Source organism: Phyllostomus discolor, chromosome 1 (assembly GCF_004126475.2).
Source record: "Phyllostomus discolor isolate MPI-MPIP mPhyDis1 chromosome 1, mPhyDis1.pri.v3, whole genome shotgun sequence".
NCBI classification, from domain to species: Eukaryota; Metazoa; Chordata; class Mammalia; order Chiroptera; family Phyllostomidae; genus Phyllostomus; species Phyllostomus discolor.
The window spans coordinates 117,255,187-117,277,269 of record NC_040903.2 but is presented as its reverse complement, the minus strand read 5'-3'; the positions used below and the strand labels follow the sequence as shown (position 1 = coordinate 117,277,269).

Genomic DNA, 22,083 nt, shown 5'->3' with positions numbered 1-22,083 from the left:
TAAGCAACACACCGTCACCCACGCTCAGTAAGACTGTCTGAGCAGAGCTGGTGGACGTGCCCTTAAAGCTCAGCCTCATCCTCACCGCTCGCCCTGACTGCACCGGGATCACAGAAACCTTAAACTCTACCAGATGCTTAGAGCCCTCAGAGTTTATTGACCCAGTAAAACCAATTTTACTTGTTGAACCAAATCAGAGTCAAAACGTATCCTTTATTTCATGAGCATTGGATCTCCTCCAGGCACTTTCCTCCTAATGCTAATTTGGCATGTTTTCTTTTCATGGCAAAAGAAAGCAAATGCCTAAAGCAAGACAAGACGCTCACAGTTCCCAGCCCTCTTCGAATTCTCTCTAAGCGAATGAAGACAGGAGGACCGCAGAGGACTCCCGATGGCCCAGTGGAGCTCCCAGGGACAGCACAGAGGGTCACTGGGTGGCCCCCGCCTCGCAGAAGACAGGACTTCCACGTATTTAACACAAAACTAAATTATTAAGTTACATAGAGTTAAAAAACTGCCCTTATTTTTAAAAGAAACCACTAGAATTCAGTCTTCTCAAAAACATCAGGAAATAAAAGGTGACATGAAATAAAAGCTTGAAATTGGGCTTTTATGATAAAAAAAGAATAAGCTGACTCATAGATACGCATGCTCTCACCACCTCCAAAGCCAGCATTCGATGTGTGCCGTGTCGGAGCTGTCTATAAATACTACTTCTTCAGCTGTCCAGCTACATGTTTGTTCCTCTTGGGCCTAGTGGCTCATGGACTAGAAACTATAAAGAAAGGCTTATTATAGTTCATTTGAAATATTGTTTTTACATAATCCAGTGGGTCACTGGACTCTGAGTAGGTTTCGAACAGCACCAGTGATAAAAAAAAAAAAAAAAACCCAAATTGTTAAAGACCCGCTGTGGGTGGCCTAGGATGTGGTGGCCAACAATAATTTTATAAATGGGACAAGGTTTGTACTGGCAGAATGCTCACGCAGAAGAGGCACGGAAGAGGGAGAGAGGGTTTCCAACCTCAGACCGACTGTCGAATTATGTGAAAGGAGAAGAGAGGGAATGAGGGGTAGACGGCGGGAACTTAGGTCACACCACCGTCGGTTTCGGGGTTCTGTGCTCAGCACCATTGTTGCTGAGTATAAGAAGCTCAGCGGTTCTCACGTCTGCCTTCCTGGCGCCGGGTGACTTATGGAGCGCAGGCCTCATTGCACATGCAGGGATGATGGTGTGAACGGACGGAACAGACACACACTCAGCAACCAAACAGGACCCACCCATGCAGGAGTCGCTCAGAGATGTTGGTAGCTAAAAGGACTTAAGAGATCCGCTGTGATTCTAACTTCCTTCTTCTCCAGATGAGGAAACAAAAAGCTGCGATTAAGAGACTTGTTCTAAGTCACACAGCTGGTCAGCAGGAGAGCCCCTGTGTGAAGCAGCAGAGACGGGAGCATCAGAATGCAGCCGTGTCTCCTTGCGTGGCTCACACCCACTCTGTCTATTGACGTCTGCTGCTGCACGGGGCCCATCGCCGCACTGCCCACCAGGGAAGCCGCAGGCCTCTGTGCTCCAGAACCAGTCTGGAGAGATCTGTTCTGCCGGGCCACGATGACTGGTTTGGTCTATTTGCCCCAGACAATTTTCATTGCTGACTTCACAGCCCTGTGCAACTTCCCGCTTTTGTCATTGGTTCCTAAAAGAGTGGGACCCAGGGAGACTTTCTTCCTGGATTACCTGGTTTTCTGACTGCATCTCATTGTGGTTCTGGAGCTTTCCATGGATGAGAAGGGGTGGGACCCAGGGTCAGTGAGTTAGAGGGTTGGAGCAGAGCTTTCCTGGGCCAGCCTTGCCAGCCAGGTAGAAAAACTTGGAAAGAACCTCAAGGCTCCCAGGCTGGTTCTGCCAGAGGTGTGCCCTCCTTTGCACGACTCTATCTCGCCACCTAGTGTTCCAATGGGTTCTCCGTAGTGTGAACACATCTATTTGGGCATTTTGGGAGCATGGCACAAAATCTAAGCCACGGTACAGGATGGTCTGGAGCCAGCAGAAACCTCCCACTCCCCCTGCTCCCATCTTCCTAGTCGGAATGTATGCAACATTGACTTTCAGCCTGGTTTTCTTTTAAGTTGTTCATTCTTCAAAACCAAATGACAAAAAGCCATCTGGAAATAGCTTTCATTTAATCTGTCGCAGGCCCGCTAATATTACTCACCCATGGATTTACAGATAATGCCACTTACACCACTGAACCCCAAGCCGGGGGGAGAGGGACGTGCATGCGTGCCAATGCAGTGACGCTGACTTTTGTGTTGTCAGATGATACACCAGCAGCCTAACCCAGGAGTCCACTACGAGTATGTTATCATGGGGACCAACGCCATCAGCCCCCAGGTGCCTCCTCACAGGAGACCAGGTAAAGTCCCTCGTTTCGCTGCCAAGCCCTCGGCTCGTTTCCTTTTAAAGCCTCCTCTGTCTTCTTCCTGTGCAGTCTCCCTCTGTCTCTAAACCAAAGCAGAGAAAACCCAGGGGCACGAACTTCAGAGTCAGGAGCCCAGATATCAGAGGAAGCTCCACCACTGGCCTGAGCCTTCGCTAATAAGTGTTTCATTCACTTGATTCAAAAATGAATTGAATGTCCTGAGTCTTTCTTTCCAGTTCCTCATATGGAAATGCCCTGTATTAGTTTCCTGTTGCTGCCATAGCAAATCTGCTCAAGCTTAGTGGCTCAACCCAAGGTGGATTTACCGTTTTACAGTTCTAAAGGCCAGAAGTCCACAGTGGGCTCGCTGGGCCACACCCCCAGCAGAGGCTGCAGGAGAGAATCGTTTCCTCGCCTTTTTCCGGAGACCACTTGCGCTCCTTGGTGCACGGCCCCTCTCTCCGTCTCCAAGGCCAGCTGGTGGCGCCCCCACATCTCTCGCTGACTCCGACCTCTGCTTCCATCACCACACTTCTTTCTCTGACTCTCACCCTCCCGCCTCTTTCTCATAAGGACCCTGATTTGGGCCACTCAGATATCCAGGATAATCTCTCCATCTCAAAATCTTTAGCTTCCTCACCTCTGCAAAGTTGTCCTTGCCACGTACGGTGACATATTTCTGGTTCCAGGGACTAGGACACAGACTTCTTTTGAGGGCCACCAGTCTGTCTGCCAGTGCCTGTCCTCTTAGTCCCCTTTAGGCTTCTGTGAACACAACGTTGACCTATCGGAAAGGAATGCTGAATTCACACCCAGAGATACACCTCTTCCCTGGGGGCTGTGCTGATGGACAGAGCAGGCAGCTTTCGTCGGGCTGCCGCTGGGAATGGCTCAGCGCTCAGGCTTTCAGATATTTCTTTTACCGAGCGATGATGGAATCCACCCAAATGGAGACCATCTTTTCTATCTTTCCAACAAGAAGGTCTACAGAAATATCAATAGTGATGATTGCTCACACTCGCTGAGCCCTGGCTGTGTGTTGGACACCGCCAAACCCTTCCTGTAGGTTAGCTCACAGAATTTTCACCACAGCACTGAGAGGTGCTATTATCAGCCTCATGTTTAAAGTAAGGAAGTGGGAGCTTAGAGGAATTAGGCTCTTGCCCTGATCCCACAGCGACCTCAGGCCGGCCTGCGTGACTAGCCTGTGCTTGGTACACTGCCCAGAGGCTACCTGGCCTGATGCCTATCCTAGGAAGTGAGGGGACAGGTGCCAGACCTGGCCTATCCATCCTTCTCTGGACTGCCGATCAGATAACCACATTACCTGATTGTCACAGGTCGGGGAAGAGCCACCAGGCCACCTGGAGATGACAGCCTGGTGCACATCCGACAATGGGGTACTTGTATTGTTCAAACTCCAAGTCAGCAAACCCAGCCCAACCAAATTATTAAGCCATTTCCAGGAGCAATAACACAGTCTGAGAACCAAGTCCAGATGGCAAGCTGTTGAGATGCTGAGGCTGAGGCTGATTTATGGGGGCAATTGGACAGACTATTTGAAATGATACAGGATGATGACGATTGATGACAAACCTAATGGGTTCCACCTAACAGGTAGCATGGGGTCTGCCATCAGCTGCCTGGGACAGGGCAGGCCCAGAAAGGGTCAGCTGTAGAAAGCTGGTGAGGAGGGGTGCTCTGGCCCAGGCTTCACCCTCCACGTCAACCAAGTCAGGAGGACAGAGCCTGCATCCAGCTCTGCCACTTTCTTGCTGTGCTTCCTCAGGCGAGTCAGAAACTTCTCTGAACACATCCAGAGTCCACAAAACAAAACAAAAAAAAAACTGAACTCAAAGATTTCATTTAGTTTTGTTTTGTCTGAGAGGGGTAGAAGGGAAGAGAGGGAATCATTAGGTGTCAATCCTGGCACCCAGCACACACAAGGTGCTCAGCAGGTTGTTGAATGTCTGTGGCTGACAGCCTCTCAGATGGCCTCTCAGATGGCCAAGACGCCTTGGTCTTGGCTCTCTTGGCTTAATTTTCATATAGTATTTTAAACCACGAGTTATTGTAAGTAGCCAACTAAATAAGAAAGTACCGGTGGAGGGACAGAGAAAGCCCTATGTTTTAACTGGATTCAACAGTGACTCCAAAATTTGCCTCCTTATTTTGTATGAAACTAATATGTGCTTGGATAGATATTGCCAAATTTCTCTCCAAAATTTATGTCTTCTGTACAGACTCACCCACAGTGAATGAGAATGTGTTTCTCTGGCACCTTCAGCAAGGAGCTTAATGATTTAGGGGTTTCCAAAGTGTTCAATCTCCACCGTTAGGCAAGCAGATTTGCCGTTGCTCTTCTGGAGTTATGAGTGAAGCTGAGCACTTTCATAAGATTCTGTTGCCTGTGTTCCTTTCTGTGTGAATTGCCTCTCTCTGGCCCTTGCTTACTTTTCCTACTGGGATGTTCATCTTTTCCTTATTTGTCTTTAATAGTTTTTTAACATGGGGGAAATTAGCGTCTACATATTTTGAATATATGTGCTCTGAATTAGAAAGGATCTCCTGCTACCTGATTTTTAATGTCAAAGCAGTTTCCTCTGTGTGACTCACTGTCCAAAATGCACTTACCTGTGTGTGCGCACCCACCTCCCCCAGGGGAGCCCTTCCAGGGCCAGCGACTGGCAGAGGGGCGGAGCCCGGAGCAGCGGGGAGAAGGGAAGGAGAGGACAGAGGGGAAGGAAGACTTGCACGGTGGGGCCCCTGAAATATTCACCTCCGAGTCAGCGCAGACCTTCCCAGCGCGGCACCCAGACAGATTTTCTGCCCACCGGCCAGACGGTGCGGTGCCACCAGCACCGCAGCCCCCACGACGAAGCCGAGATCACAACTGGAAGCAGCTCGGCACAACAGAGTGCTCCACCACCTGTGGGAAAGGTGAGCTCACGCGTGGGCAGGCAGGGTCTCCGCAGACCCCCTTGAGGTGTGTGCAGGTGGCCCCGGGGGCTCGGCAAACCCTCCCCTCCATGAACCTGGCCTCGAGAGGGCTCATGAGTGGGAGGTTGTGTTGGGGGGTCCCCAAGGCCACCCTCAGGCTTGACGATCCACCAGAAGCACTTAAGAGACATAAAAGCTGCTGTGCTCGTGGTTGTCATTTACGGCAGTGAAAAGAGACCGATTAGAGCCAGCAAAGGAAGGCAGACAGCTAGAGGTCATTACACACTGAGGCCAAAATCATTTCAGCAACACCTTTCCACGACGCGATGGCCGTGCGCAGTGTGGAACCTACCTGACATAGGAGCCCGAGGTCATACTGTGTCATTGCTGAGGAGTTCTGCCATTGAGGCTATGGTGCCACGCCCGCTAAAGGAACTACATACACTGAGAACCAGATGGAAACTGGGGAAAAAGCATAAAAGCATAAAAGCATAAAAGCATAAAATGGTGGTCGTGTGGTTTTATATCAAGGGTGGCATGTGTAGAAGACTCCCTTCCATTTCATGTCTGTAAAGATGGCCTGGCCCGGGCCTCCCGGCGAGGTGAGATGCAGCCCTGTCCGCAGCTCACCAGGCGTGGCGTTGTGGACAAAATGGGATGAGGACAGGAGCAGGTGCTGTTTGTCAGCGCACCCTTCACATCACTGCTCCAGTCTTTATGGTCCATGCTGCAACAAAAACCCGCTTCCCATATTGTTCTCTGGCACCTGGCTGGAGCACTCCTGCCTCCACTCCACTGTCTAGCTCAGGCACCACCTCCTCCATGAAGCCCTTCCTGGTTCTGCAAGGCAGAGGTGGGTGCTTCTTCCCAGGGACCTCAGCAGCATGGGACACAGTTCCTTTTGAACTGTGGCTCTGCCTGGCCTGCTGTCTTAATGATATACACTTGCGACCTCGGCACCTGGCATCTTGCCACACACACACAGTAGGTGCTCTTCAAGTGCTTCTTGAATGAATGGCTGTATCATCACTACATTTCACATGTGGTACGTATCAGCTATGAGAGGAGACACAAGGACAGTGTTTACATCTTCATTACATCTGGGATGTGCAAGTCTGTTATTGCCTTTACCCACGTCCTAGCTCTAGCATAAAAAATATGGATTTGTGTATTCAAAACTGAAGAAACATTTTCTCTATAGATTTTCATATTATTTTTATTAATGTTCTAAGACAGTGTTTCTCCTTTGCATTGTGGACACACACACACACACTAACTTCACAGCTGCCACTTGATGCCTAAAATGAGATGTCCATCCTCCGCCTCATTCTGACAAATGGCACCGGTTTTCAGGCCAAAGGGCACTGAAGAAGCACCTTAGAAATAGGACAGAACCAGAGACGTGTGGAGACTAAGAAAGTAGAGTCCTGGAAGTGGAGCCAACTCAGCTTTCAGCCCCCTCAATAAAAAGGTAGATAGGGCAGGTCTTGTTTACAAAATTCATTCAAGACCTGCTTACTGCCAACAGCAAAATAGAAAGAGAGAGAGAGATGTGTTATTCCCCTAACCCTCCATTCGCTCCTACTCCCCGCCCCGGCTTTCTCACGTGTGACCGATGGCAGTAGCCCATGGACGCATCTCTTTGCTCCCCAGCACTGCAAGCCTCAGTTGGGGTGCAGGGCAGGTGAGGCAGTGTGGACACACCAAACATTTAGCCCATCTCACGGTCATCAGCAGTGGTGACAGGTGTGCTGGGGCAAGAAATTCTGAGTCTGCCAGTGCTGTCCAGCTCTTTTCTGCCCGACCCAAGTCCATTCCCCTGTGACCTTGTCGTTGTGCCCACACTGACCCTCTCCCAAACTCCTCTCTGGTCTTTCCTGGTGGAACTAACCAGGCCACACATTTCTCTGCCTGTCACATTGAAACTTCCCTTTCTGTCAATGCTTCCAGAATGGTGACATCATCACCACAGAAGGGCCCTGTCACGGGCATGCTGGCATGGCCTGTTCTCTGTACAGCCGTTGCTAAGACCTCTGTCTGTCTGGTTAAACTCGGCTTGGTTGGTTGATTCCTGGAGTTCCAAGACTGAAATTATTTATTTTCTTCTTATTTTGTCCATCTCTCCATGATGTCTCACTGACTTCTACCTGTGGGTCAGTTCCATGCTCCAACACAGCGCGCCTCTGTCTGGACCCATACACCCAACGTGTAACCTACCCGACTGATCCCAGACTCTTCCTGCTGCCTGGAGCCCAGCCAGCACCTGCCCTCACCACCCTATTCCTGCTTGCTTGCAATTACAGAAATATTAAATGGCATGCTTGAACAATGAAGGAACGGCCAGGTGTCTCCCTTTCTGCAGTAATCGAAACTGACCCAGAGAAAGAAACCATTGTGGTCACCGGAGTCAGAAATTATAGATCTGGTATTTTCTCACCATCAGAGAAAGAAAGAGAGCCTCCAACCTCCCCTCCTTGGCCAAACGCTGGAGCTGGCGCCCACCACGGTGCACTGCAGGGCAGCGAGAGGGTGGGGCGAGGGGACCAGCTGAGGCCGCGCACAACAGCCTCAAGCAGGGCCCATCTTTGCAAGACACAGAGCATTCCTATGTTAACCTGTGTTTTTCTGGCTGCAGATACTAAATTTTCCTCTCACTTGAATGCCAAGTGGTTAGGGTAGTTACTGTTGCTTTCCAACCCACAAACTTGTAAGTAGAAAAGTGAAACCCATGTGGTCTGAAGAGAAAGGGATAGGCTTTAAAAACCAAGATTTTTACTTAATCCCTTAATAGCTGGGCCCCAAATGGGCACCCTGCAAGCCACAAACTGAATCTTATTCACCTTTTAACTCAGAACAATGTGCTTAATGTTGGTTGAATTTAATTAAAGAGCTCTTCTTAAATGGAAGCAGATATGTCTCTGGACAAAACTTAATTCCACAAAAGTTTTGCTTCCTATTAATTTTACAGTCAGTACTACTTTTTACTCAGCTAATAACTATGCTTAATTGGAACGTTATTTTAAATAATGATCTCGAGTTATAGCTACATTGTAAATTTTTACTACCAGAGTACTTTATTTTTTTAATTTTATTTTTTATTGTATTTTTTTCCATCACCATTTATCCCCTTATAACCCCCTGCCCCCACAATCACCACACTGTTGTCCATGTCCATGGGCCCTTTTCCCTTTTGCTTAGTTCCCCCACCCCCTAACCTGCCCACCCCCTGCCAGAGCTGTCTGCCTGCTCTCCATCTACAGCCTGTCTCTGTTTTCCTTGGTAGTTCAGTTAGTTTATTAGATCCCACGTATGAGTGAGATCATATGGTATTTGTCTTTCTCTGACTGGCCAGACTACTTTAAGCAAATGTGTTTCAGACCAAAACTGTCTTACGAACTGTCCAGTTTCTTACAGGAACTACCCTCTGGCTCAGCGTCACACAGGATCCTCTTAAAGAAGCACTGCAGCACTCACCGCTCATGGCTGATGAGATTTTGAGGCATATTAAAAGTTACTCCTCTAGTTATAATTAAAATTGTAGAAAGTTGGAAATTCAGAAACTATATATGCCTGGCCGGTTAGCAGCAGAGCTAAGCCAGAGCCGTAGAATAAATGACCGCCTTCTGTGGAGCAGGAAGTGTGCAGGGGCCCAGACCCAAGCGTGGGCAGCTCTTTGAGAGGAAGCGTCTCACTCTTCCAGCGGTTGGGTCACAGATTCAGCGGGTTCCATTTCTCATTTTGTAAATGTCCCCTAGTAATACCTCAGTGCTGCCACCAGGAGGTAGCAAAGAGAAGGCAGACTTGTGGCTCTGCTGTGTTTTGAGTTGTTTCAAGAGCTAGAAATTCCACTTAACAAATTTCTTTTTCCAAAATAGATTTATCTATTTTAATCCAATGAAACTAGGCTGTGTATTTTTTATCCTCACCCAAAGCTATGTTTATTGATTTTAGAGAGAGAGGAAGAAGGAGAGAGAGAGAGAGAAAGAGACATCGATGTGAGAGAGAAACATCAGTTGCCTCCCACACATACCCCAACCAGGAATCAAACCCACAACCTTGGCATGTGCCCTGACTGGGAATCAAACCTGCAACCTTTTGGTGCACGAGACAACACTCCAACCAACTGAGCCACTTGGCCAAGGCTAGCTGTGTATTTTGTTAAAAAATACAAAAACCCGAGGCAGTTCCTATTTTTTTAGTGAAGTAATAAAAATAAATATTAGACCTCTAATATGTATTTATCCGACAAACTGTTATTGAGCACCCACTACTCTGCCAGGCACCGGGGATGCAGAGATAAACAAGAACCAGTCCTGGACCACCATCTTGCGGGGTGTACATGTGTACTCAAATAACTAAAATACCACTGGATCAGTACCTTATTAGGGAATTGTGTAAAATGCTTTGCAAAGTGGAAGCCAGCCGCTCTTCTAGCCCTCCTTGAGTCTTCTCATTTCTCTGCTCCAACCTCACTGCCTCGTGAGCACACCTGGCATTTGCAGACCAGCTTGTGGGGCACTTTCATTCAGGTTCAGCGACTTGGACAGCCCCCTCCCTTCAAAACTTGGGTCCCCAACCCACCCTTTCTGCAGGCTGCAGCTGGAGCCCTCTAGGACCCTTTCTCTTCAGTGTCGCCACAAAAACCTTCGTGAAGTTACTGTTTGTTCTTGTTTTGTAATCTCTCCCCTGCGTCCTGATATGTTCAACTGCTCTGAAAGTTGTCTTTATCTGCCTTTGAGTACTTTTAAGCCATGCCCACAAATAAGCTATTAGCTCTTAGAGGGCAGGAACTATTCTACCCTCCCCTGCGCCTCAGTGCAGAGCAGAGCCCTTGTGTGGGAGCTGTGTGTGAACCGTTCTGTTTCTGTGGCCTCGTCATCAGCGTCTGGGTGTCTGTGCGTCTCCACCACAGACCGCCCCTCGGGGGTGTGGGACTGTCCTTCAGACGTTCTCCTTGTCCTTCCAGGATCGCAGCACCCTATTTTTCGCTGTGTGCACAGAAACACTCATGAAGAGGTTCCTGAGAGCTACTGCGACTCCAGCATGAAGCCAACCCCCGAGGAGGAGCCCTGCAACCTCTTCCCCTGCCCAGCCTTGTAAGACGGCCTCTCCCTTTCTGTCCCCTGTTGTGGGGTCACTTCTGCTTGCTTGTGCAGAGGACGTTAGCAGTGGATAAAATCTCACTTTTAAACCAGTCTAAGTCTGATTTAGAAACACGAGTGTTGGCCTGTGCATAAAACGCAGTCTGTGTAGCAAGAGCACGTGTCTTTCAGGATGGACACAGGAGCCCGGGGCCGTTGGCAGGCCAGCACACTCCGTGGAAGCCCACCCTTTGGGAAATTGGAACAATTAGGGTTTAGCTTGGTCAGGGAAGCAAAGAATTATTGGGTTGGCCAAAAAGTCCATTTGGGTTTTTTTCGTAAGATGGCTCTAACAATTTTGTTAGATTGTATTGTGACAGCTGTGCATTTAAAAAAAAACTTATCAAAATTGGTGAATTTTTGTGTAGCCATTTTAATATGGCAATGGAAGAAAATACATAACATTTTCAGCATATTATACTTTATTATTTCAAGAAAGGTAAAAATGCAACTGAAACACACATACAAAAAAAGACTTGGGCAGTGTGTGGAGAAGGTGCTATGACTGATCGACTGTGTCAAAAGTGGTTTGCGAAGTTCCGTGCTGGAGACTTCTCACTGGACAGTGCTCCACCGTTGGGAAGACCAGCTGAAGTTGATAGTGATCAAATCCAGACATTAATCGAGAACAATCAATGTTATACCAAGTTGATACTCAAATAAATAAATCAAATCAATAAAGCTGCTGATAAAAATGAAAAATGCGTTTTTTATTTTACGGAAAATACATATGCACTTTTTGGCCTACCCAGCACCATCCAGCGTGGTCAGCGTGGGAGGAGAGCAGTGTGCAGACTGAGTAATGAAAGTCACGCCACGTCGCCCCGAGAGGCAGGAAGAGCGTCTCAGGAGAGGCCTCGGGCTGCTGGTTGAATGATAAGTAGGACACTTTCAAAAGAACAGGTGAAAGGGCCCTAAACAGGGTCAAAACTTAATTCTCAGAGTAATAAAAACATAATTCTCATCCAAACACGTGACGAGTATGTGCTGACATCTCACTAAATGAAATAACAGAGCAAGGGGACAGAGGAGGCAACATGAAACCGATGTGTGAACAGCGAGACACAAAGAACGCTGGTCACAGTGAGTGGAAGACCCAGGTCCGCAGACACAGGCCCCCAGGACCCAGGACCCAGGACCCAGGACCCAGCGCAGGGCCGTGGCCCCGCCCACCCCCAGGCCGCTGCGGAGACCTGTCCCAATCAGGCTGCTAGGAACTCGGAAGTCCCCTCCAGACCAGGGTCTCTCAACTTGTCGGTTCTAAGGTTACAACTCAAACCAGAAAAATGTTCCTTAATGTCCAGAACCAGGAGATCAATAAATCTGAGATTATATAAAATCTAAAATAATAATAACACTGGACTAAGATTTGTCAGGTAGTTCCAAAGTGGGTTAAGATTTTCTACAGGGTCATGAAACTCAGCTTTAGAGTTTTTTATTTTTTTACTAGATAAAAATTATTTATACCTTCTCAATGTTCTTAAATCGTGTAGACTCACTGGCAAATAGCATGTCGAGCAAAGTTAATTTCTTTATAGAGTCCGGTGGCCCTTAGGCAGACTGGTAAGCAATGCCCATAGAGAAGGGTCACCTACAAGGATTCTGATGGTTGTGTGTAAGTCAGCTGAGCTCCTGCCCTCTTCCTGTTGACTGAAGTGATCTGTCCCTGTCGCTCTCTCCTTCCTGAGCCAGCTGGGACATCGGGGAGTGGTCAGAGTGCAGCAAAACCTGTGGCCTGGGCATGCAGCATCGCCAGGTTCTGTGCCGCCAGGTGTATGCCAACCGTAGCCTGACCGTGCAGCCCTACCGCTGCCAGCACCTGGAGAAGCCTGAGACCACCAGTACCTGCCAGCTCAAGATCTGCAGCGAGTGGCAGATCCGCACGGACTGGACTTCGGTATGCGGGGTGGGGAGTCAGGCCTGCTCAGAAGCTCCTCTCCAAGACCCACTGCCACACTCCCGCCTCCCCCCACCATGACCTGACTTGGGAGCACCCTGAGTTCTCCAGGAGGGAACCTGTCCTGTGGGGTTCTGGATGCTGCTTTTGTAAACCATAGCACGTACCAGCAGCTCAACAAAGTTAAAGCTAGCAGGCGTCACCACAGCCGACTCTAGCGGGGAGCCCCTGGAGGCCATGTGCAGAGGGTCTCGTCTCTCTCCTGTCGTTGTGAAGTGAAAGGTTGGCAAATGCTGGTAGAGCCAACACCTCCCAGTCCTCTCTGCCGTTTTGTAGATGACAGAACTGAGGCTCAGATGAACAAAGGAGGCAAGACATCAAAGAAGGTCTTAGGGAAAAGGGTTGTGAACTCTTCAGGGCTGGGATCCTCCCAAGACAGCACCGCAGTGCAGGGGACATGGCCACCCAGGGAGTCTGTCCAGGCCTCTGTTTGGAGGCAGGTCACGGGAATGAGGGCACCGTGACTGGAGAGTCGCCAGAGCTGGCGCTTCCCGTCCTACTCACAGAAGCTTGCTGTGTCTTCCAGTGCTCGGTGCCCTGTGGGGTGGGGCAGAGGACCCGAGACGTGAAGTGTGTGAGCAACCTCGGGGACGTGGTTGATGACGAGGAATGCAACATGAAGCTCCGGCCGAATGACATTGAGAACTGTGACATGGGACCGTGTGCGAAGAGCTGGTTCCTCACTGAGTGGAGTGAAAGGGTGAGTGTGATGGCAGCAGAGTACGTTGGCTAGAGTCAGCGACTGAGGTCTGCTGGGCTACCGGGTGGGAGCCACGTGCCACAAGGCACCCCCAAACTATGCCAAGATGAATTACTAGCTAAGAATCCCAAGGGTAATTTCCAACTTTGGGGAAAGGCCTGGAGATGAACTATCACAGGCTTTCTCTCCTCATATGAATCTCCATGGTGCTTCCAAGCTATGGCATGCCCACAGGTCGCCTGGGAGCCTTGTTACAGCACAAAATCTGAGTTGGTGGGTGTGGGTCTGGTGCAGATTCTGCATTTCTAAGGGGCTCCCCGTGGTGCCACGGCTGCTGGTCCAGGGATGGAGGAAACCAGCCATGTCCGTGGAATCTTAGGAAACATTGCTGAGCTCCTGAGCCCTCTCCTCCCAGTGTCGTGTGACAACAAACAGTGTAGTATCCCAGGCTTGGAGGCGTAAACTTTACACGTCAGCGGATGGGCCCATCCACCCTGCTGGTTGGTTCCAACTGGCCAGCCTCCGTTCTGAGTGGTCAGTGCCCTCCACAGATGAGTTGTTAGATACCCCAAACACCACCCTGGAGTGTTCAGGTGGGTTTCCGGCACTGCTGCCCTCTCGCTATAGTAATGACCCACGTTGGTGGGAGCGCTATTGGGAAAGAAAGGACAGAAACACACCTGCAAATGCAGCCTTCAGTCCACATTCAGAGATCCTCCTGGAGAGTCTCCTCCAGTGATTTATCTCCTCATGGTTTCTGACACCTTGTGGCAAACAGTCCCCGCCCTGGGCCCTCCAGAGAGCGCCTTTGGCGAAAGCACAGAACTCTTAGGGTGAGCGGCTCCTGTGCCTCCAGCCACAGGAGTGGACTGTCCTGGGCTCCAATAGCCATCAGGGAGGTGCTAGTCGAGGGGACACAAAGGGAGAGTGGGTGCTGGTCTAAAGGTGTCCGTCGGCTCGGACCCCTGCCCCTGAAGCTGAGTGCAGTGGGGCTCACCCAGTCCTGTCCGCATGTCGCCCTGTCCGGGCCTCCCAGCAAGGACAGAGCTCCTGGCCTTGCGGAAGTGGGAGGCCGTGCAGGGAGGAGAGTCCGAGGTCACTGCGGCAGCCTCCCTGGCAGCACGAGGAGTCCTCGACAGCGGCCCTGACGCAGGTCTGATCCGTTCGTCAGGAGCTCCCTGTGTGCCGAGACAATGGCGTCTATTTCTTGTACAGCCCCCAGTGCTGGGAGGTTTCTTTCACGCTCAGCTGAAGTCTTGCTTGCCTTGCCGACTCTCAGCCTGTGCTGCAGGGAATGCGCGCACGCTGCTTGCTCTGCAGACCCTCAGGTATCGGGAGCCCCTTCCCCTTCTCTCCAGGTTAAAAATCCCTAGTTCCTTCAACTGATTCTTTGTCTTTCTGGATTTCTAGCCAGGATTTGTATTCACATGAAACTTGCCAAACTTAGTGTATAAGCAGATGGATGAAAACATTGATGCTGGCTTTCCCTCTTATACTGGAAAGATGTTTTTTAAAATAGTTCATTTTTTTGCTTATACAGTAATGTACATTATTATAAAGTACCATATTTTTGGACTATAAGACACCCTCCCCCCCCCAAATTTGGGAGGAATAATGGTTGTCAGTGCTGCTGTTGAGTTCTGTTTATACTTATATTGGTGAAATGTTATGTTTTTTATGTTATTAAATATTTTACCACATTTTGCTTCAAAAATTTTTTTCTATTTTCCTCCTCTAAAACCTAGGTGCATCTTATGGTCTGAAAATAAGGTATATGAAAAGACTGTGAAAGTATCCCTATAATCTCTTCACTAGAAGATAACAACTTAAGATTTTTAAGCTACACTGCCAAGCAGTTTTCTACTCATACATACTTTGCATACATAATATTTTGTATTTATATATATTTTAAGAATATAACTCAGAATATATGATCAATTTGTTAACCTGATTTTTCACTTATGTATTATAAATATTTTAATGGAATTAAAACCTTTAAAACATGATTTTTAATTAGAATAAGTTATTGTATGACTATTATAATTGAACCAATACCCTATTTCTAAATGTTTAGGGGCATTTTTCTAATCCTTTACTATCTTAAATAATATTTCATAAATATTCTTAGCCATAAATCTTTATATGTACCTTTCCTTTGTTATGGGACAAACTCCCAGAAACTCTGTTCTTCTTGCCAACATAGTAAAGAATTACAGACCAGCGAGCCTACTAGCCTGCAAGCACAGTTTATTAGTGCTAAGTTCTCACAGGAAGCAAAGCAGGGGTGGCCAGAGGCTGGGTGGCGAGAGGTCAAGTGGCTGGAAGCCAGGTGGCCAAAAAGTGAATGAGCCCTTTGTTCTGAGGACTTAATGTAGCTGGTGGGATGGGGGTCAAGAAGTTACATATTGATTGATGGGTAAAGGTGGTGCCAGCTTTCCCAGGGGGACATGACTACCCAAATATAGGTATGTATGGGGGTCTGTTAGCTCGAGTCCTTGTCTTGCTCCAGACTCCCATGTGTTCATTTTGTCTATGTGGCTGGGGGCAGATGATTAACCGAAGTTGGTTCACAGGCTTTTTCTTTGGGCAATATAGACCCTCCCCTTTCTCCGCCTTCCAGACGTTGGGATGAATACACAGTCTCAAGGTTTTCTTTTCCCAGCTTGTGGAGACGATACACATAGACATTCGAGGGCTTCCCCCTGCACTATCTCGCTGTTCGGAATGCCTGGCCGCCTTACCCAGCCACACTCAGGACGACTGGGTCCCTGGGCGAGACGCATCTTCCTTTGCTCCCAGCCTCCTGTATTCAGTTCTTTGTTACATTGCAATGGTGAGGGCCCTGCCTTTGCTCCCCCTCTGGTCGCTCGGTCCACCATAACACTTATTTCCCTAAAATAATGTTTAGGAAGTAGAATTATTTGACCAAATGCTGTGAACCCCTTTAGAACTCTTGTCATATTCTGGCAAATTTCTCTCCAGAAAGATTAATTCAACTTAGAGTCTCCCAAGAAGCAACTGAGATCACTTTTATAATCCTTTTATTGCCTTTTATTCTTTACCATTTTTTAATTCCATCTCTACATTTGCCACACTCTGAAAAAGGCACTGGGCTCAGAATGCCCTGTGCACAAAGAAAAAAGCAGCTACATGGTGGAAAAAACTGCAGTGCTTTGTTCCTCTGTGTGCCTCCCACGTTTGTGTGGGACGGTAACACTCTGCGAGAAATTTACGAGGAATCCCATGGGAGCTGCTTCCCCTCCAGTGACCGCTCTGCTCTGTGCTTCAACACAAGTACTTGCTGGGTCTAACCCTTGTCTCAAAATCCCAAATACAGGAAGAGATGAGCACTTTTATTCTTCCACTTAGAGAACTTTTTTTGCTTTTTTGGAAAAGGCATTTTAATCCATGTAGTTTTGGTGCTATAATGTAAGTAATTTTGTTTTATCTGCCCCCAGAATAGATCATTTTCCCTGAAAGTTCATGATTATTTTGGAGCAAATGAATGGGAAGGGGTGCTATTGGGTTTAAGGAGGGGCATTGCCTTTGGCCCCTTTTCCCCAAGGACTTCTTTCTTACCAGACCTTGAGCAGGCTCTTGACTCTTCAACCCTCGATTTCCTCATCTGTACCACTGCTGAGTGAGCATTAAGGGATACCATTTGACACCATGACCCAGATGAGGCCGGCACCCTGGGGTGGTTCTCTGTGGGCTGCTTCATTCTTCTTTGGCTTCACGTGAACACTGAATCTTCCAGCCACCAGCTGGCCATAGGAAAGGTTCAACCCCTGGGAATAACCCACTGATGGCCGTCTTCCACATGTGGATAGTGGCTGTCTATAAAAATCAACCTTGTCTAGCCCTGGCCGGGTATCTCAGTTGGTTAGAGCATTGTCCTAAGACACCAAGGTTGCAGGTCCGATCTCTAGTCAGGGCACAAACAAGAATCAACCAATGAATGCACAATAAATCAATGTTTCTCCCTCTCTGTCCCTCTTTTGTCTTTCTTTCTAAAATTGACATGTAAAAAAATTTTTAATGAAAAAAACAACCTTGTTAAACTTTAGTCTGAACTATGAAGTTTCTAGCATAAACATATATTGAGTACCTATTATAAGCTAGGCATGATTGAGACACAGCTTCCTTTAAGGAGCTCAAGTGGGAGAGAGGAGAAAAAATAGATTAAAGTTTATACTTAAGGATCCAGAGTGTATCTGCAATATCATGATTTACAAGAAATAGAGATGTGGTCATTCGGATGATCAAACCTTTTCGGTCTTCATGCACAGTTGCTGGCTCACAGCTCCCCAGACCCTTGAATTCCAGCAGTGTTGAAAGTGACAGACATGTCTTCTGTTATGTTAATGAGATAACTGAAGGGTAGGGGTTGGCTCCCAAATGTGCCAAGTATGTGTTTAGACGGTTGGAATTTTCAGTCCCACCCTTGGACCTCGAGGGAAGGGCTGGGGTCTGGAGGCTGAATCGAACATTAGTAATTGATTTGATCAAGCATGCCTAAGTAGTGAAGGCTCCGTCAAACCCAAAATGACCAGGCTCAGAGAGCATCCGAGATAGTGAAGACGTGAAGATGGGAGGGGCTGGTAACCCTGGAAGCTCCGCCTCCTTCCCACATTCCTTTCCATATGCATATCTTCTGTCTGGCTGTTCCTGAATTAGAGCTTTGTATCATAAACTGGTAAAACGTTTCTCTGATTTCTGTGAGCTGCTCTAGCAAAGCAATCAAACTGAGAGGGGTGTCTTAGGAACCTCAGATATTTAGCCAGTTGGTCAGAAGTACGGGAACCACCTGAACCTGAGGTTGGCTGCTGAAGCTTGGGTGGGGACAGTGGTGTAGGACTGAGCCTTCACCTGAGGAACCTGATGCTGTCTCCAGATCAGGTGTGTCAAGATCAAGTTGAATTGTGGGACACCCAGCTGTCACCCGAGGATAACTTGTTGGTGTGGCCACCCCCCAACACACACACGTTGAAATCGGCCCCAGGATACTAAGAGTATCCTCTTGCCCTATTTAAAGTTCATTGATCTCTGCCTAAATGAATGGAGGTTGTAAACTCAATCTGAATTTTCTCTTGAAACTTCTAGGGTTATATGTGTAGTTTTTTCTGACTGCGTGACTCATCTCAAAAACATCCTTGTAGCTACTTTAAATCAAGGGTGAGCCTTATCAGACATAGGCATCGTTTGCTTTTTAGTTCTGCAAATAAATGGCAGGTTTAAACACTCATGCAATTTTTAATCACGACAGAAAAAAAAACTTTTGGGAATCACCAAGCTCAATTCTGTAGCACCTAATTTCTAAGGGTGTTTTCTGAGAGAAAAAAATAAGTAAAGATATTGAGTGTTTTAAAGGATGGAAGATGATGCATGTAACTGAAGCTCAGGAGTAGTCACTAGGGCCCATAGTCCCTCTGGGCCAGCTGGGCTGTGATTAGCATTCCGCTGTCGCAAGAGCGGGAAGACCGTCCACGCCAGAGCCTTGCTTAGGAGTTTCATGTGTCTCTGTTTCATCTGCCCTGTCGTTCTTTCAGAAATCAGGTTCTTTTCTGACGTGGATTTGGTCCTTCTTTTAGGCACATCCTTCAGAGACAGTGAGGGGTGTGTTTCCATGCCTTGCTTCGAGCCTCAGTCCCTGCTGCCTGGGGGGGACCCTTCTTCTGAGAGGCTCCCGGGCCAAGTCCCGTGTGAGTAGCTCCTTTTAGATGGAAATGCGCTGTGCTCTTCACTGCAGCCGCTGGGGGCTCATCCTTCTAATGTTCTCTCCCTGGACACTAGCGTCCCCCTGAACATTTTTCTTTTAAATTAAACACATGGGGATCTGGGGAAACTCTCCCAAGGTGCATGTACCTTACTTGGTTCAGAAAACAGATTTCTAAGAAGAATGCAGATAAAACAAGAATCATGAAAAGCATTTGTGAGCCTGTAAGGAAGGAAAACTCTTCCTCTACCCTCTTAGGTTCTGTAACAGAGGCCTGCAAATTGAGCTGACCGTAACCAGATTCACTGGAGAAAAGTGTACAAATTTTATTTGATGTTATTTTTTTGACATGGCATCATGGGGGCAGGAGGAGCTTCACGGGAAACAAGTGAAAATCCCAAAGAAGCCGTTAGACTTGAGGGACTGTGCACCATTTTAACACAGGGTGGTGAGTTGTGAAGTGACTAGACTAGGGGCAGGGGTTTGGGTGGCCGGGGGCAGTAAACTGTAGGGAAGTGGCTGAGAGGTAAGAGGGAGAAACCAATGGAAGACAGGGGCTACTTGAGTAAAGTTTGTGCAAAATCATCTTGGTTCCCCATCAGCGATAGGAATAAACTCTTCTTCCTGGAACCGGGAGGTACCTGTCTCCTCAGAAAAGTATGCCCTGCTTTTAGGCAGGAAAGGGGCAGGTGGAGAGCTCTTCTTGCATCTGCTGTTTCTTCATTGCCTTCAGCTCAAAATGACTAATATGCCAAAGCAGCATGTCTGGGGGCAGGCTCCAACTGCTGCCACCCTCTGCCCCGGAGAGCCTCTCCCTGCGGAGCCAGGCCCAGCTCAGCAGCACCAGGTCAGGGTCTGATCCCTCTTCCTGGGCTGCAATTTTACAAGATGAGGCAGCAAGCTACAAAAACAGAAGTAGAAATTTTGATAGGGAAGCAAGGTGGTTAGTATTTTTCCTTTTCCCAACTTTATTTAAAATTATATTTAAAAATGGTAATGTTGGTAGAAACCAAACATTGACTCTGTTTTTAAGAAAAGACCCAGCAGAAATCCCTGGAAGGCTTTGGCCGTCACACACGGGCACTTCCAGGACTGAGAGCCACTGGTCACAGAAGAGAAGCGAACGAGGGAGGAGGGCCGGAGTTGGTACTTATTTGTTGCGCTGACATTCAGGGACTCACCCATAGGTGAGGTGCTGACTGAGAATGAGTTAAAGATGACGTCATAGTCTCTACCCACCTTGAGCTTACTTCTTTAATGAAAAAAAAAAAATAGGACACAAATAACCACAATGCAAAGGCCGACAGCAGAACACAGATGCCATGAGAATTCTGAAGATGGAAGAGCATGTTACACTGGGCATCAAGACAGTTTTCACAGTGGAGATGGCCCTGGCGCTGAGCCACAGCAGCCGTGGGCTGCCCTGGGGAAGGGCAGAAGGAACACCGGGGAGGCGGCGCTGGAGCACTTTGTGTGACCCGGGAATAGTGAGCCTTGGCCCTGTCCAGGACAGTTGGTGGCTTTCACATATTATATCAAACTGTTCAGCCCCGATGATTTTTTCGGTTCACTCAATGGCAATGTGGAAACCCCTACCAAGAAGCTAGTGTGTTCCCGATGTATAATAGAGAATTCGTCTGGAAGGAGGGGTTGACTGGGGCTCTACTTAGGAAACCTTTAATGCCGTCCGGAAAGTCCAAAAGTGAATGTCATTGGGATGGAGCAGCACCAGAGGGATCTCAGCCTGGCTGGCCCAGCACCTGGCAGCCAGTGACTCAGAAGAGCTGGAGATGCCAAGTGAGAAGCTGCAGCCACAGTCCGGGGGAAGAAATGTCAGCGGTGCTGGGAACATGGGCAGAGGGGATGAGACAGAAAAATGTGCCTAAGCTAGAGTCTGTGGACCTGCTAGCTGGCCAGATGTGGGGAGCCAGAAGGCAGAAGGGCAGTAGACTTTGAGCCCAGACGTACATCTGAACACAAACTGGAAAACCCGGGGGAAGAAAGGGAACGGTGATGAAGGTGGTGTCCCATCATTTTACCTGTGGAACGTGAGGTATCTGAGGGGCACCCACATGAAGATGTCCTGAAAATAAGGCAACATCCTTATTTTGAGACAGATGGGAAATGCTCATGGAGCTGCGGGTGCGACTCAGGGGAATGCCGATGGGGTCCTGAGTGTGGATGAAGGGAGACTGTTGTAATGACATCACTACCAGTTACGTGGCTCTAAGTGAAGGCTTAATCCTGGGAGCCATGGTTTCTCTACCTTAGAGTTCGGATGTTGGCCCTGACCCTTTGAAGTCCCTCATGCCATTAGTGAGTAACTGCTGTATGCACTCATTGAACACCTGCTCTCACATGCCATTCATTCCCTATAATCTTTACAGGAATGTGTTTCCATGCCAGCTGTCAGGTACACTTGCCACAGAGGATCTGGATCCCTGCCCCAGGCCACACAGCTGGTGGGGATGTTAACACTAATATGCTGGTTCCCAGGCCAGGCTCTCCCTTTATACCAGGCTGCCCTCTGACCTACTGTCACAGTTATGGCCTTCAGGGACTGGAACCCTGTCCTTAAATATGAGGCAGCGATGTGGAGTGACAGATGCCAGTTTCCCTGCTTCCCAGACCAGCCCAGACTCACTGGCAGCAAGCATATGTGTGCCCGGGTTTTCCCGTTCTCATTCTTCTTCTGGTGGATTTATGTTCAAAAGCAAAAGCCAGGACTGGTGGTCTGACAGATAGAAGCATGTTAATCGCCAGTGAGACAGAGCATTAGGAACATAGACAGTCCCAGAAAACCTAAGGCCAGGGGAATCTGCCAGACTAATGTCTCATGATGGAGTGGGCCGTGCGTGAGAAGCGGTCAGAGATTTCTAGGGGAAAGAGTTGGTGGGGAAACGAGGTGTTCAATCCTCCTTTGCACCATTTGAAAATGACTTTGGGACCTGCGCAGTGAGGACTTCCCTCTCACATGCCGTCTTCTGTCTCGCAGTGCTCGGCAGAGTGCGGGGCTGGAGTGCGGACACGCTCGGTGGTGTGCATGACCCACCACGTCAGCAGCCTGCCCCTGGAGGGCTGTGGGAACAACCGGCCAGCGGAAGCCACCCCGTGCGACAATGGGCCCTGCACAGGCAAAGTGGAGTGGTTTGCTGGGAGCTGGAGTCAGGTGAGTGGCCAGACTAGGTGCATCTGCTTGCCCCTGG

General features: G+C 48.5%; 1 protein-coding gene and 1 non-coding gene across 2 annotated transcripts in view; both read left to right on the top strand.

The window, feature by feature from the left end:
* Window positions 1-22,083, top strand: part of THSD4 (thrombospondin type 1 domain containing 4) — a 579,525-nt gene that overhangs the window by 544,585 nt on the left and 12,857 nt on the right. Inside the window, 6 exon segments of the mRNA XM_036028532.1 lie at window positions 2,321-2,417; window positions 5,085-5,363; window positions 10,330-10,459; window positions 12,197-12,401; window positions 12,988-13,161; window positions 21,873-22,046. Coding sequence (XP_035884425.1) covers window positions 2,321-2,417; window positions 5,085-5,363; window positions 10,330-10,459; window positions 12,197-12,401; window positions 12,988-13,161; window positions 21,873-22,046 — 1,059 coding nt within the window.
* On the top strand, window positions 6,768-6,893 carry LOC114493692. The gene has a single exon (XR_003684301.1).